General features: G+C 60.1%; 1 protein-coding gene across 6 annotated transcripts in view; it reads left to right on the top strand.

The window, feature by feature from the left end:
* The window catches only part of BRF1 (BRF1 general transcription factor IIIB subunit), a 53,204-nt gene that overhangs the window by 16,242 nt on the left and 21,347 nt on the right, over positions 1-15,615 (top strand). For 3 of the 6 annotated variants that reach the window (XM_070775888.1, XM_070775887.1, XM_070775889.1), the window contains 3 exons: positions 2,332-2,505; positions 12,808-12,839; positions 15,409-15,481. The exons of 1 other annotated variant lie outside the window; for it this stretch is intronic. In XM_070775888.1, coding sequence (XP_070631989.1) covers positions 2,332-2,505; positions 12,808-12,839; positions 15,409-15,481 — 279 coding nt within the window. Of the gene's footprint in view, positions 1-2,331; positions 2,506-12,807; positions 12,840-13,503; positions 13,665-15,408; positions 15,482-15,615 lie in introns of those variants that run through there. 2 more of the 6 variants (XM_070775895.1, XM_070775894.1) reach the window with 2 other exon arrangements.

The raw sequence follows: 15,615 nt of genomic DNA, 5'->3' as shown, positions 1-15,615 counted from the left end.
TACAAAATGTTCAGTGACCACATTTTTAACTTTTCAAGGACTGTCTTTGATCGCAGCCTGTCCCTACTCTCCTGTGTGCTGGCGTCTTTCCAGTACTTTGAGATTATCATGGACCTGGGACGCTCTCCTCTCTGAGCAGTCTGCCTGTGGAGCCTGGTGCTTCTTCCTCTCTCTCCACATTGGCGTTTTCTACACAGGGTGGGTGACTCTCCGTTGCTGGCCCATGTTTATATGAATGTGGGTCTTAAACTGACCTGTTCACGCCTGTAGCCCACCCAGGGCGCCCATTGGCTTCTTGGTGCCCCTGGTTCTGATCACAGGCGTGGTTTCTCGTGTGTTGCCACGTGGGACGGGTGTGACCTGCTTGTGCACCCTGACTTGGGTGCTGCACAGGCCCGGCTGGCACTGCGAAGGTCCTCCGGGTGAGAGGAGGCTTCTGGGCCGAGCCCTGTAGCATCAGGGCTCCGCTTCTTAAGCCGCCAGGTCAGACCCTCCCGCCGCGTGCCCCCGGGGTGCTGGCCGGTCCTCGCGCTGTGTCCACGTTTGTGCTCTCTGCCGTCTCCATGCTTCTGGGAGGATGCTGCTTGGGTGCTGCCTTGAAGGGAGACGCAGGCCTTAGTTTCACAAAATGTCAAAAGTTTGAAGACATCGATGTGCTAGTGAGTTGACTTTTTGCATTCCTGTATTATTCTTAGGAGAGTAAGCTGAGGTCGGTTAATTGGGAGTCTGTTTTGCGTGTTTGCATTTACTGATACCTTTGTGCTTTTAAAGGTTGCACACACGCCTGTGTCGTGTGATTTGTTCAGAATGCCGATTGTGCTTGCCCGATGTGCGTGAATTAAAAACTCACTTGGGGGGCTGGGAGTAACTTCTCATGGCTACAGGGCTTCTTTTTTGGGTGATGGAATGTACCAAAGCGGTAATGGTCGAACAACTTTTGTGAATGTACTAACCACTCCGTGGGACAACTTAAGTGGGTGAAGTTTACAGTATGTGAGCTATAGAGCAAGGAAGACGTGATAAGGTGACTTGCTGCTATAATTTCAAGCCCCCCACCCAACTTCTGGGGGACCCTGGCCCGTGGTATGTGGGGCTAAGCTGGGTCCCGGGCTCTGTGAGCACCCTCTGGAAAGGACCTTCCTCTCCGTGTTAGCGGAGCCCCCGTGAACACCGAGGAGCTGGGTGGCGCGAGCCTCCGGCCTGAAGGTCTCTCATCAACCACTCTGTCTGCCCCGAGGCTGGCTGGGCTGCGGGGCAGACTGTGCCTATACACCTGACATCCTGGCGCACGCGCTGTGATGGGCAGCAGCGACCCGCCCTCCTCTCTCTGCAGATGGTCAGGATGTTGGCTGTGCCCTGGCCTCGGCTCTGGGACCGTGACCATGATCCTGCCTCAGTTCAGCCTGACCAGAGGCCTCGGAGCTGCGTGGCTCCGGGCAGGCTGTGTTGGAGGTCGAGGGGGCAGGGCCACAAGGGCTAGGGCACTCACGGGACATGCCAACTGCTGGGTACCAGCCCTCATGCCTGTTCCCCTGGGCGCTAGCTCGCTGGGTACCTCCCTTTGGCCAGGGGTCAATCTGAGCCCACAGTCCTTGGCACAGGGGCAGCGGCATTGGCTCCTAGCTCTTTGTGGGGGAAGCACAGGCCACTGGCGCAGTGTAGAGTGGTTTTTGCTAGAGGAGAGAGGGCCCGGGGGCGGGAGGACGCTGGGCGGGCTGCATGTGCCCCAGCCCCTGGCTCCTGTGAGGCTCGCCGGTTGCACAGGCCATGTCCGCCTCCCCCTCGGTGCTCCTGTGGCTCCCAGGAGGGCCGTGCTCCGGGCAGAGGTGTGCGTGCAGACTTGGTCCTTGACCGGCCTGTGCACACCAGCCTGCGAGGAGGCTGATGTGGAGCCCGTGGGGAAGGCTGGGTGGGCGCGGGCGGCGGCCTGGGCGCTCAGGCACGGGAGGGGCCTTTGTGGTGGAGCACGTGGACTCGGGGCCCACGGTCAGTGTTCAGCGCCAGGCGGCCGGCTTACCCGCAGCCCTTCCCAGACTCACTGAGCGAGGGGCCTTGGGAAGGGCTCTGCTCCCGGGCTGACCTGACCCACTCCACCCTGGGGGAGGGTGCCTCGGGGCACGTGGCGCTGCAGGGAACTCGCACTCCGCGCCCACACGTGTGGTTTTACTGGAACCCCTGTGAAAACGGGATGTTTTGCAGAGCGTGAAAGGAAACGGGTAGACCTCGACTCTTCTGCCTTAGGTTGCCGAGGCAGTCACCGACGCTGACAGTGTTAACGAGCCGCCGGCTCGCCTGTTGGGATCCGCGGTAACGTGTCGTGTTGTGTCCTAGGGAGGCGTCAGATCCACCACCTGGGGAACCAGCTGCAGCTGAACCAGCACTGCCTGGACACCGCGTTCAACTTCTTCAAGATGGCCGTGAGCAAGCACCTGACCCGGGGCCGGAGGACGGCGCACGTGGTGGCCGCCTGCCTCTACCTGGTGTGCCGCACAGAGGGCACCCCGCGTATCCTTCGCTGCCCGGCCTCCCGGCGCCTGCTGGGCCTCCCTCTGCTCGTGGGCTCCCCCGTGCTCAGTGCCTGTGTTTGCTGGGACGCCTTGGGAGGAACCGGCTGGAGGGTTAGGTGAGGCGCACAGGCTGAGGGGTGGGGCCGCTGGGTGCCTCGGCCCACCGCCCCGAGGGCCCTGCAGCGTCTCCCTGCACGGGCCGGCTCGTGGCTTCTCGGAGGGGACGCTGTGCGGCCTCCCTGTGCCTGGATGGCAGGCTCGTCGTGGGCGCGGGCCTGCCCGTCACGTCTCCGTGAGGACGTCCTCTGGGGCTGGGTGCCCGTGTGCTCCCGTGTCTCGTGTCTCCTTTCCTGTCCCGCTGGGCCCCTCGCCTCTCCCGCGTGGATCGTACTGCTGGCCCCGTGTCCTCCCACGGCTCCTGAGAGCGGGTGCCGTGAGCATCTGACCGCTTGCGGTCTTTCTTCTGCGTGTTGGGGACAGCCTGGCAGGACTCCGGGGGGCACGTTGGCCTCCTCTCTGCTCGCCTGCTGCCCCGCTGACCTGTCTTCTGGTCTCTTCTTTCCTGTTGTCCACTTACTTACCTTTTTCTCTGGGAGAGTTTATCTCTCAGCCGGGCCTCCGCCTCTGCTTTCCTGGTGGGAGCTGGGGCAGCGGTGTGTCCCGGGGCCCTTCCTGGGGTGCGGCTCCCCGAGTCGCCTGTGGGAGCTGTGGCCTCTCTGCCCCTCCTCGCAGAGGAGCCTTCCCTGCGGGTAGGTGGCCTGGCTGCGGCCCGGCCCTGAGCCGGGAATGCGCGCGGGGCCCTGGACACTGCATGGGGGGGCGACCCTCAGGATCAGAGCCTCTCCTTAGAATGTCTTTGAATCTTGGGGGTTTGTCACTTCAGCATCAAAGAACCCTTGTTGCATGAAAGGATGAAGCTCTGCGCCCAGAGGCCCACGAGGTGGCGCAGTGGAGCTCTGGCCGAGGTCACCAGCACAGTCGGCCCGACCCGCCTCCTGAGCGCGCCCCGCCCTCCGCCCCGGTGGGGGCGGAGCAGGCGCCACGGCTGGAGGAGCGGCAATCCCGGTCCCGGTCCCCGGGTTGTGGGGGTCGGGGAGCGCGAGCACCCCAGCCGCCCGCCTCCTGCCCAGTACCCTGGCCCAGGAGCGGAGCCTGGCGGCCCGCAGAGGATGGACCAGAGGCCCCTGCACCTGGGAGCGCTGCCGGGCGGAGGGGCCGCGCTGAGCCCGGTGGGAGGGGCCGCGCTGAACCCAAACCGTGCAGACGGGCCAACCAGAGGCTGAGAGCTGAGCGCGGCTGCCAGGGCCGGGGATGCTGACCGAGGTTGGGGAGGGGTGATGGTTTGCAGCTCTGTAAATAGACTGAGAGCCTTGCACATGTGCATTTTTGGCCCTACCCTTGGCCTTGAAGAGCTGTTAGCACGGTGGACTGCACTGTGTGGGGCAGCGCTTCAGCCCCTCTGCCGGCCCTTGGTCCCCTCGGGAGGGCCGTTTTGGGGGCCGCCGGAGGGCACAGGTGTGGCCGGCCCCCTGAGCTTCCCTGTGGCTGGCACTCCGGGCCCCATCCTCCGGCCGGTGTCCTGGCGCCCTGGACAGGCCTTGGCTCCCTGCCCCTGCGGCCCCCCGCCCTGCAGCCGCCTGCTCTGCCCTGCCTGGCACGGCCGCCTTGTCTTGCAGGCGAATTCCAAGCCCCTAGAACGTATTCGAAGGCTTCCCTCTCCTCTCCTCGCCCCAGACTGCCCTCCACGCTCCCCTCACTCCCTCTCTCTGACCTGCTTTCTAGACCATCTGTCCTTGGGTGGGCATGTTTGGCAGAAACTTCAGGCTCTAAGGGGCTTCGCTGGTAGCTTAGCTGGTAAAGAATCCGCCTGCAATGCAGGAGACCCCAGTTTGATTCCTGAGTCAGGACGATCCCCTGGAGACGGGATAGGCTGCCCACTCCAGTGTTCTGGCCTGGAGAATGCCGTGTTACAGTGTCGTCCGTGGGGTCGCAAAGAGTCAGACGTGACTGGGCGACTTTCACTCGCTCTCCCGTCCAGGCTGTGAGCGGACACCACGTCCCCGGCCCAGGTGACCCAGCCACTGTCTCCCGCAGCTGCATGTCCGACGCTAGTGCGGCTTTTGTGACGCACGTCCACAGGAGGTGTGTAGTCCTTGGTGTTTACTGGGCTCCAGCTGAGCGGCCAGCAGGCCTGTGTGTGAGCAGGTGAGCCCAGTGCCCTCAGTCCCGAGGCTGCTGACCCTGTCCCCCCACCTTGGCCTTTAGACCTTCTCCCCCAGGCTTCCGACCCTGGGTCTTGCTCAGGGGGCTTCCAATCTGCAGACCTGGGGTGGGGTTCTTCCACGCTGAGCCTCTGCCCTCCCCAGGCTCCCTGGGATCCTCTGTCTCGGAGGACAGTCCCGTGAAGACCCGGTTCTCCCCAGCCCACCACTGCCTGCTTCCCTCTGCCGGCCCCCCACCCCTCAACCACTTGCCTCCCCAAGGACAACCAGAGAATTTAAAAGATTTTAAATAACTTGAGTTTTAGGGCAGCAGCAAAACTGAGAGGAGAGTGTGTAGACTTGCCAAGCCCCTGTCACACACGTGCACCGCCTCCCCGGTGTGGACGGCCCCCACCGAGTCGGTCGTTTGCCCCCAGTGCTGAGCCCATCGTGACACCTCACTGCCCCGCAGGCTGCGTGGTCTCCGCCGGCGCTCATGTCCTGTGGATTCGGCAGACACACAGTGGCTTGTGTGTCTCATCCTGGCGTCACACAGAGAGAGGGCGGTCAAGACAAGGCCACAGTGGCTGGCGAGCATTTGTCAGGAGGCGCTCGGCATGCGGAGCTGCAGGTTGAGCTGAGAGGAGGGCACAGCCCCGTGCTCGCCGCCCCAGGGCCTTGGCACTCAGACCTGCCGCTCAGCGTGTCCTGCCTGCCCACGTCCAATGATGCCGAGTGGGGCCGCTCCCTGGGGTCCAGCAGGCACGCCCTGGGCTGTGTCAGCTGGAAAAAAGCCTCCCATCCTGCTGCTTTCTGCCTCCTGGCAGCGTCTTTTTCAGTTCCCGAGCAGGGACTGACCCTGGGCCGTGGCAGTGACCGCGTGGAGTCCTGACCGCTGAGCTCGCAGGGAGCTCCCTGGGCTTCATCTTTTGTAAACAGACCTCTCGATTCCAATGACGTACCATCTGTCCATCCTCTCCTTGATGAATGGTTTGTGTTCCATTGAAGAGAGCTTTGTCCCAGTCCTGGAAGTACTCCCTTCTGGAAGCTCTTGGTTTTGCATTTCCTGCTGGAGTTGAGGACCTCTGGTCCCATGTTTGCTGTGAGGAGAGGGTCAGAGTTTGCTGCTTCCCCGGGCGTCCAGTCAGAGTGCCATCTGCTGTAGGCCGGCCCTCCCCGCATACAGTGCTGGCACCATTTCCAGCTCATGTGGGGTCTGTCGCTGACCTCTCGGACCCCTTGTGTGGGTCTGTTGGTGCCAAGACTTTCCATGGCAGGTTTATGACCCGTCTCAGAACCTGCAGTGTGAGACCTTGAAGCCCAGCTGCTGTCCTGCCTTGGAGGCATCTGGCTGTGCACGGTGGTTTCTCTGTACACGTTTTTGAATCAAATCATACATTTCTGTGGGGAAAAAAGAAAAGAAAACAACTTCTGGGATTCCGATTGGGGTTTGTGAATCAACTTGGGTGGCGCTGACATTCACGGACGACAGCGACTCTTCCAGTGAACGCCCCTCGTCTCCTGCGGGCGTTCTCTGCTCTGTCATTCTTGAGGAGGAGGCCTTAACCTTTGTTCGTTAGAGTTATTTCTCGGTATTTGTGTGTTGAGCTAAGGTAAACACTATCTTTTGCTCCCGGTGTACAGAAGTATAGCGGTATGTTGAAAATACAGAATTCAGTGACGAATCTTGGCGTTGAACTTGGGGAGCGTGCTCAGCTGTGTCTGCCGCTGCCGCGGTCCCCGCCGGTCACTCAGCTGTCTGAGGCCCGCCTCGGTGCCCCGTGGTGTAAGGCGTGAGGGGCATCCCCGCCTCCGGAGCCGTTTCCAGCGCTTTGCTGCAGACGCCTGCTCTGGGCTTCCTGTCGATGGCTTTATCAGATGCCAGGCTGGGCGTCTCCTTTTTCCTGGTCACCGAGAGCTCTTATTGTGAAGGGCGCTGGCTCGTCTATGTATTCATTGGTGTGCGCATCACGTGCCGTAATCTTTCCCCTCAATCTGCACTGAGGTGAAGTACACTGATTTTTACTTTTCGGCCGTGCTTCGCAGCGTTCGGGATCTTAGCTCCCTCGCAGCTTTGCTCGGTTGTGCTTTGCAAGGCCTTTGTCCGGTTGTTACTTCCGAGACCAGAGCACCGGAGCCGGGTCACCCTTGAAGCCCCGTTTCCCTCCGTCTGTGGCCTTGTGGTGGCGGCTCCTCTGTCGCGTCTCGGTTTGTGATTTTGCCGTTTTTCTTCTTTGATCTATGTTGCTAGGGGCTCGCCAGTTTTCTTAGTCTTTTTCTTGGTAACGGCTTTGTTGAGATGCAGTCCACACGGTGAGTTGTGTGAGTCGGTGGTATTCGGTCACACTCACGCAGCGTGCAGCCGTCACCACATCAGTGCTAGACCGCCGCCACGCCTCCGACAGCACTCGGGCCTCGGCAAGCAGCAGCCTGCTTCCTGTTGCTCTCCGTTTGCCTGTCGACTTTCACGCAAGTGGGACCCTGTGAGCCGCCCTGGAGCTCTGCGTTTAGCTCGAGAGGCACTGCCGGCCTGCTTTCCGGTGCTGGACTGTGTTGCGCCCGCACCAGCCGTGCAGGACGGCTCAGTTCCTCTGCAGCCTCACCAGCGCGCTCTCAGTCTTCGCAAAAGAACCACACTTTGGCTTTGTTTATCTGTACGGTACGTTTATTTTTTATTTCATTGATTTCTGCTTATTACTTCTTTCCTTCTAATTTCTTTAGATTTAATTTGCTGTTTTCCAGCTTCCTTAGGTTCTTAATTTTCATTTTTCTGCTTTTCCTACTGTAAGCATTTGAGACTATAAGCTTCTCTCTGGGCAGTTAGGTGGCATCGCACTATTCTGATGTGTTTTGTGGCCAGTTCACAGTGTTTTCTGATTCCCGTCTTCATTTCTTTAAGGAGACATTGAGTCGTATTTACGAGTGTGCCACCTGCTTTGGAACCAGTTGCGGGTTCTGGAGCTCTCTGTGTCATCGCTGTCTCGTGTGGTTCCCGTGTGGCCAGACGGCAGGCACTGACGCGTCGCCTTTCCCCGGGCCTGGGACCTGACTTCCGGCTCAGCGTGCCATCTGTTTTGGTGGCCGTGCCACGGGCACTTCAAAGGAACGGACGGGTGTCTGCAGCTGTTGGGCGGAGCGGTGTGTGAACGTCCGTGCGGTCAGGCTGGTTAGCTGCGTTCAAATCAGCCTCGTCCGTGCGGTCAGGCTGGTTAGCTGCGCTCAGATCAGCCTCCTCCGTGCGGTCAGGCTGGTTAGCTGCGCTCAGATCAGCCTCGCTGGTGCTTCTGTCCCCTTGTTCTGAAGGAAGAGTTTGAAACTCCTGCTGCCGATGAGGACTGACACGCTTTTCCTTTTATCTCGTTGGGTCCGCGTGGTATTCTGATGCTGTGTTTTAGAGGCTACAGATTCAGGGTCCTGTGTCTTCCTGCTGGGAGTGACGCCGGCTGCTGTGAAGCGTGGGTCCCTGTCTCCACGCTTCCCCTTAGGCGCTCCTGTGTCGGCGTTGGTGCAGCAAGACCCCTTTCCTGTGCTGAGGACGCACACAGTCTGTCTTTTTCCATATTTTAACATTCGGTCCTCGCTGTGTCTAAGGCCTGTCGGTTACAAGCAGCATGTGACTGCCTGTACTGAAGTGGACTCAGGCCCCCTGCCTGCGCGCGGTAAAGCCCCCCACAGCCAGGGGAAGGAAGGGCAGCGGGCGGGCTTCGCAGCCTCCTGTCGGTGGTGATGGGTATCGTCCCGTATCACTGAGCTTCTGTCTTTGTTTCAGTTTGAGTCTGATGTACTTAGATGTGGTTTCTTTGGTACTTGACTAGCTCCTGGAATTTGAGACTTTTGTCTGTTTGGGGAGGATCTTGGGAGGTATCTTTTTAAGCACGGTTTCTCCCCCTTCTTACCCTGTTCCCTTTCAGGACTCCGGGGGTTGTGGTTCAGTCGCTCTTTGTGACCCCATGGAGTATGGCAGGCCAGGCTTCCCTGTCCTTCCCTGTCTCCCAGAGTTTGCTCAAACTCATGTCCATTGAGTCGGTGATGCCATCCAACCATCTCATCCTCTGTTGCCCCCTTCTCCTCCTGCCCTCAATCTTTCCCAGCATCAGGGTCTTTTCCAGTGAGTCGTCTCTTCGCATCAGGTGGCAAACGCATTGCAGCTTCAGTATCAATATCAGTCCTTCCAATGAACATTCAGGACTGATTTCCTCTAGGACTGACTGGTGTGAACTCTTTGCAGTCCAAGAGACTCTCAAGAATCTTCTCCAGCCCCACAGTTTGAAAGCAGCAATTCTTCGCTCAGCTTTCTGTGTAGTCCAACTCTCACATCCATACATGACTACTGGAAAAACTGTAGCTTTGACTGTACAGACCTTGTTGGCAAACCAACGTCTCTGCTTTTTAGTATGCTGTCTAGGTTTTGTCGTAGCTTCTCTTCCAAGGAGCAAGGACTCCAGTTCCACGCACGTTAGACCCTCTCCTCGCGCCTCGGGCTGCGCTTTGTTTTCCATGCTTTCTCTCTCTTTCCTCTCCCTGAATGTTGTCCCGCGCGTACCTTGAGTTCGTCCATCCTTTCTTTCGCTGTGTGTCACTGGATGTTAGACCACTCTGTTAACTTCCTAACTTCAGGGATTGTTTCTCATTAGATTCTTTTATTAGATTCCAGTTCTTTGGTAAGGTCTTCCATCTCTGGAGTTACATGAAAGTCTTTAATAGTGACTCCAACAGGGGAATCACTGAGGGATCTGCTTCTGTTGTCTGAGTTTTCTTCTGGTTTTGGAGCTCTGCTTCTGTCTGTTATCACACTTATGTGTGCGTTAGTTGCTGAGTACTGTCTGACTCTTTGTGACCCCATGGACTGTAGCCCACCAGGCTCCTCTGTCCATGGAATCCTCCAGGCAAGAATACTGGAGTGGGTAGCCATTCCCTTCTCCTGGGGATCTTCCCAACCCAGGGATCAAATGCAGGTCTCCTGCATTGCAGGTGGATTCTGTACCGTCTGAGTCACCAGGGAAAAAGTTTTTATAGAGTTGCTGGATATAGTATTTGAAAACTTGTGGCAGCTGTGGGTATTTCTCGCCCAGAAGGGCTGTCGTTTGCTCTGGCAGGCAGAGAGCCAGGGCCGCCTGTCTGGGCCTCACTGTGTGTCTCTGGGTGCTTGGTGCAGGACCTGGGCAGGACCCGCTGGGGCCATCGCAGGGGTCTCTGCCCGCTTTTGCCCCTGGGAGCTGACTGCTGCTGGCCGTGGCATGGAGCCTGTGCACCCTCGTGCCCATGCGGAGCAGGAGCTGACCAGGCTTGGGGGAGCTGTGTGCGTGGCGTTGGGCCCACTGCTTAACAGTTGGGCCCCTCAAGGCTGGCTGCCTTGGAATTCCTGGTGAGACTGTGTGAGCTCCAGGATGTGGCCTGGGCCTTGGCCTCCTGCCCTCGGGGCGACCGGAGCCGGAGCCGCCAGCAGGCCCTGCCTTTCCAGGTTTCTAGGCTCGTGCCCTTGGGTGCCCTTGGGTGCGGCTCCTGGTTGCTTCCCTGTGCTTTCCAAGAGCTGCTTGCGCTTTGTCTGGCTTTTAAGCCTGCTCTTCACAGCACGGCCACTCTCCTGTTTCATTGTGGCTGGAAGTGAAGTTGCCAAAGCAGACTGCTGCTTCCCACTCCCCCACTGCCAGCTGGTGTCTGGGCGCCGTTGGCCCTTGCTGCACTCTCCCGAATGACTTCTGGACTTCCTGTAGGGCCGGGCGTCACCGCCAGGTAGAACTGGTACGGCAGGATGCCAGGGTGCGGTGTCCAGCGGCCTCTGTCCTTGGCAGGGCGTGGCTGTGAGCTGCTGCTGTCAACAGAGCTGAGCGCTGGCTTGTGAGTGACTGCCCGCCGGTGCCAGCCGCCTGAGGTTGGGCTCACCGAGCAGGGAGCCCCGTGGTGGCAGAGGCGGGGCCCCGGGGGCCGGGTGGGCACTGGACAGTCACCCTTTTATGGCGTTGCTGCTCAAGGGCCGCAAATGCCGTTTCGTTTTAACTTGATTAAAGGTTGAATCCCAATTTCCTTTTTAAAATACACACATTCCCCCCCCCCATCATTTTATTATGAAAACTCTCAAACACATGGGAAGTTGAGACGGTTGATGATACAGTGGGAAGCCCCGACCCCACCTCGCACACACGCCGCGCGCACCCCGCCTGCGCTCCCCTGCTCCCGCCCGCTGGTCTCGGCCTGTCTTCTTGGCATTTTTCAAAGTCAGGTGCAGACATCCGCCTGCTGTCCCCAAGCCCTTCAGCAGGCGGGTTATTACCTGACTAGATCCCAGTGTTTGTTTATGGTTCTTCTTTCCTTTTAAGGCAAAACTGGCATGAAATGAAACGCACAAGCCTTGGTCGTGCCCTCGGATGCGTTCTGATGAGCACTCGGGTCTGTGTGACCAGCTCCTCCTCCAGGGAGCAGGGCACTGCCGGCAGCCCACCCCGAGGCACCCACGCTCCTGGAGCCCCATGGGTTCATTTGGCTTGTTCTGGAATGCCCTGCCCGGGAAGCACGTGTGCGCCCATCTCTGGAGTGTGTGACAGGTGGTCCCTGCTGCTCCCGTCTTTGCTCTCGTGCTTGAAGTCCTGTGACTTCACCCTTCTTGGGGCATGTGCGTGGTCGGGCGTGGGCTCCACTGCTCGTTGTCCTGAGAGCTGGAAGGCCCTCCCGCAGAGCCGCTGTCCCTGCCGTCGGTGTGGGGGCCACTTTGAGCTCCTGTGGGGGCTCTTTGCTTCTCTTCGTGACATACCTGTTCAAAACTTTTTTTGCCCATTTTTGGGGCATTCACTTTATCTGTATCATTTCAAAAACAGACTTAATTTTAAGAGCAGCGTTGGGTCTATGAAGTTGTGCTGAGCGCCACGTTCCCCACCCCACGCAGAGCTTCCCTGTTACCCGCTCGCACAGAGAGCTCTGTGTTTGGCGGACACACGTTGGTCGTTTCTGTTGGCCGATGTCCACAGCCGCCCTGAGGGCTCACTCTTGGTGGCCACACTCCTGGGCGTGACCAGTGAGAGAGGCCGTGTGTCCCCCACGGTGGAGGCATGTAGCCGCTCCCCTCCCCTGAGGACCCCGCTCCCCACCCGCCCACCGCCAAGCCCTTGGCGGCCGCGGGCGTCTGCTGTCCTTCCTTCGCTGTGATGTTGTTGGGGCCTGACAGCGCCTGGTCTCTCGGCTGAGTCAGCTGCTTCTGTGGCCGCTGATTCCTGCTCGTGTGTCTCTGTGGCCTTCCTTTCGTTTCTTGTGATTTCACTTGTTTTGTTCTCAAAGTTCTCACCAGCGTTGGTCTGCACTGCAGTCTTACTTGTCTCGCTGCGCTCCCCGATGAAGGGCCTGTCTTCAGAGACTGAGGAACAAGGTGCCTTTTATTCAAGGACCTTGGCGGTCATGCTCAGAGCTTGCTGCCTGTTGGAATGAGGCTGTGGCTTCGGGGCTTCCGTCCCTCTTTCCCTCTGGACGCCCGCTCCGGGCTCTGGTTCAGCGTCACCAGATCCTTTCTCAGTTACTTCTCAAAGCCTCAGCATGAACAACACTAAATTCACTTCATTCGACGAGCTGCTTTTCTCAGGGGCTCATGTCTTGTATATAGTTCTGTGTGTGTGGCTGGCTAGGTTTTGACTCACTTAGGGCATATTCTGATTACTCCTTGCTCATGTACTGACAGTGAGGACTGGGCCTATGCCAGAGTCCCCACAGCTGTCCCCTGGGGACCAGGACCGTGGCAGTGCCTGCCGGCCACCCGGGGGTCCCGAGTGTGTGTGTGTCTGCCCCCCTGCCTGGTGCCCAGCAGGCGCTTGGTGGGTGCTCGCGGGGCACAGTCGCGAGTGTGGCCGTGCTCGTGGGGCAGGCAGGGCAGGGCCCGTGCAGATGCGGAGGCTGGCCCGCACAGGCGGTTGTGCTCCGGGGGCCACGTTGTGCCCCCCGCCTGCCCCAGCCCCGCCCCCGTCCTGGTGGAGACTCACTGCTGCCCGCAGCATGGCTGCCCACTCTGGATCGCCGTCCCGTGTGGAGCCTGGATCTACAGCCAGGGTCTGCCTCCCGGGGACCGTGCGGCGGCCGGCGCCCGTGGGCCTGCTGGTTTCTCCTTGACTCCCACGCAGACATGCTCCTCGACCTCAGCGACCTGCTCCAGGTAGATGAACCCCCCCGCCCCAGCCCTGCTCAGGCCCCGCCCGCCCCGGCTGGGAGGGTCCACAGGCGAAGGACGCGGAGGGCCTGGGTCTCAGTTTGGAAACTGGCAAACGGAATGGGTAGGGGGTGGTGGCGTCCCAGGGGCTGGTTGTAGAACCACAGGAGAGGCCCAGGTGACCTCTGTCCAAGGCGAGGGACGTTCTTCAAAGAACAAAATGGACTCATACGTGTACATTTAAACAGTGTAACAGCTTATGTTAATACTTGCAGTCTATTTAGAGAAACTTGCTTTCTGGGTTCCTCATTTCCAAATGACTGATGGTAACAGCAAGACCACCAACGGGGATACCCGTGTGGATGGGATGCTCATGGGGAGGGGCCACCTCCAGGTTGGGGCCACTGTGGTCTGCACGTGCCCTGGTTATGGCGCTGGGTGAGCTTGGGCTCGGTGGGTCTCGCCACTGAGGACTTGGAAAGAAACTAACTTTTCCTTACTATGTCAGGGAAAGCAGATATGACCGGTGTGAGGATGCACGCAAAGTGCCCAGGGATCCCCCCGCTCCCAAAGGAAGCTGGTCCAGGGCTGGGCCTTCAGCAGTCCCAGGGCAGGCAGGCAGACCTGCACTGACCTCAGAGACTACCTGTATAAACGGCATTTCTCAGCAGCCCTGCTGAAACGTTCTGGGGTCACCCTGGAAAGAATCCCTGGAACCATGAAAATCCAGTTCTCCAAGTACTGTGGTCAGGGCAAGTCCACGTGGCCAGGTTTCCTTCCTGGCGATGCCTCAGGACAGCACTCCGGAAGCACTTGGGCGCCACTTGGAAGGTAGAGGGAGGTATCCCGGTGCTTCCTGCTTCACACCTTGGGGAGCGGGACAGTCAGAGCTGGGGTGGGAGGTGACGGAGCAGAGCTCCCCTCCCCTGGGCTGGGTCAGGGCCAGCGGGACCCCGTGCGTGCAGGCTGCACCCACACAGTTCGCACACCTCAGGGGGAGGGTGGGCCTTGGGCCCTTTGTCCTGAGCGGAACCCAGCCTGAGCACCAGGAAGGTAGGAGGGATCTGGCAGCCGTGAGCCCGGCCCTTCCAGGGTGTGAGGCCGGGACAGGCTCAGCATGCTCGGGACGTGTCTGCACTTAACTGTGGGCGTCATGCGCACACGTTGAGGGAGGTCCTGCCCAGAGGGCTGCCACTGCCCAGGGCTGACCGCTCAGTGGATGTGCGGGAAGGCTCAGGACTCGGTCATCCACACTCTCATACATGCCCAGGCGAGCACCTCCCGGGCTGAGCTCACAGCTGACGGCCGCTGGCAGGAGCCGGGGGCAACTGCTGTGCCCTAAGGATCCTGAGAGGAGGTCTCTTTGTCCCTCCCCACCCCCTCATAGTGAGACGGACCTGGGGCCACCCACAGCCAGCTGCAGACTCAGAAGTTACACTCAAAGTGTCAGTGTCTTGACTTCTAAAGAATACTGATGGCAGTGAGCATCTCTGACAATAACCACACGTTTTACACGCATGTCCTTTTAAAAACTTGATCTTCCACTTGAAGGGTGCACTGTTCAGGGCACCCTTTCCTACAGCACTCAGGCTTCATCTGCCTGGGTCGTGGGACCGGGTGCAGGGCTGTGACGGGCGGGCAGTGTCAGGGACGTGCTGCAGGGAGCGTGGGGACGGACACTGGCTGGTCAGCCCCGTCCCAGCCCGAGGGGAGGCGGCGGTCAGCAAGGCAGGGACCCGGCAGAGGGATGCACCAACACGCTGGAGTCCGGCCTGGGCAGGGTGCCCTCAGGAGGCCCCTCTGGGAGCCACAGCCCTTTGGGTGGGGTCAGACGAGGGCAGAGAGTAGCTGCCAGTGGGGTGAGCAGGGTGGTCTGGGCCCGACTGGTGCCCACAGGGACCCCGATCGCCTCTCCTAAGAGGGCTCAGTGCCCCACTCCAGGCGCCCGTGTGTGCTGTCCGCAGGCCCTGTGACGGGAGGCCCGCCAGGCCCTCATTCGGCCACCTCAGCACTGTGCCTGGCATCCTCCTGGGGGCTGGCCAAGGGGCCCACAGGCTAGACTTGATCGGGGGAGGGGGCCCTCTAGGGAGTCAGAGCGGAGGGTCGGAGCCAGCGCTCCTCGAGGCCCAGGTCCTGTAGGGGACTGGGGTGGACAGGTGGGAGACGGGGGGCTCTGTCCCCTCAAGCTGGGATGGTGAGACACCCGGCATGGGCCTGGGCAGGGCTTGGCCCTCGAGGGGTGAGCAGGCAGGGCACTCAGGTCTGCAGACCCACCGCCACGCCCTGTGGGGACGCGACAAGGATGCCCTGGGGAGTGGGTGGAGGGGTGGCCTGGGCCCCACTGTCCCGGCACCTTGGGCTCTGGAGAATTCTGCTGAGTCAGCTGTCCTGCAGGCAGCTTTCCTTCTCAGCAAAGTCAGCTGCCACTGAGACCGTGAGTCTTAAAGAATTACCTGGACGAGGGGTGGGGGCGCCCCAGGCTGCCGTGGTGCCAGCAGGGCCGCTCGCTGCTGATGGAGGCGCACACGCGCTCCCGCTGCCGAGGGCTGTCCTGAGCCGCATTTCTTTATGACAGGTGAACGTTTACGTGCTGGGCAAGACATTCCTCCTCCTGGCGAGAGAGCTCTGCATCAACGCGCCTGCCATAGGTACCGTGGGGCCCGTGGGGCGGGAGGGCGGTACGCGGGATGAGGACCCGCAGGGGGGCCACTGGTGCCTGGAACCCGCCTCCCATGAAAGCAGAATGCCGCGGTCAGTCCCCGGCAGGTGCGAGTGGGACCCC

The sequence above is a fragment of the Bos indicus genome, chromosome 21 (genome assembly GCF_029378745.1).
Source record: "Bos indicus isolate NIAB-ARS_2022 breed Sahiwal x Tharparkar chromosome 21, NIAB-ARS_B.indTharparkar_mat_pri_1.0, whole genome shotgun sequence".
In the NCBI taxonomy this organism is placed as follows: Eukaryota; Metazoa; Chordata; class Mammalia; order Artiodactyla; family Bovidae; genus Bos; species Bos indicus.
The sequence above is the reverse complement of the archived record's forward strand: the minus strand, read 5'-3'. Positions and strand labels throughout refer to the sequence as shown.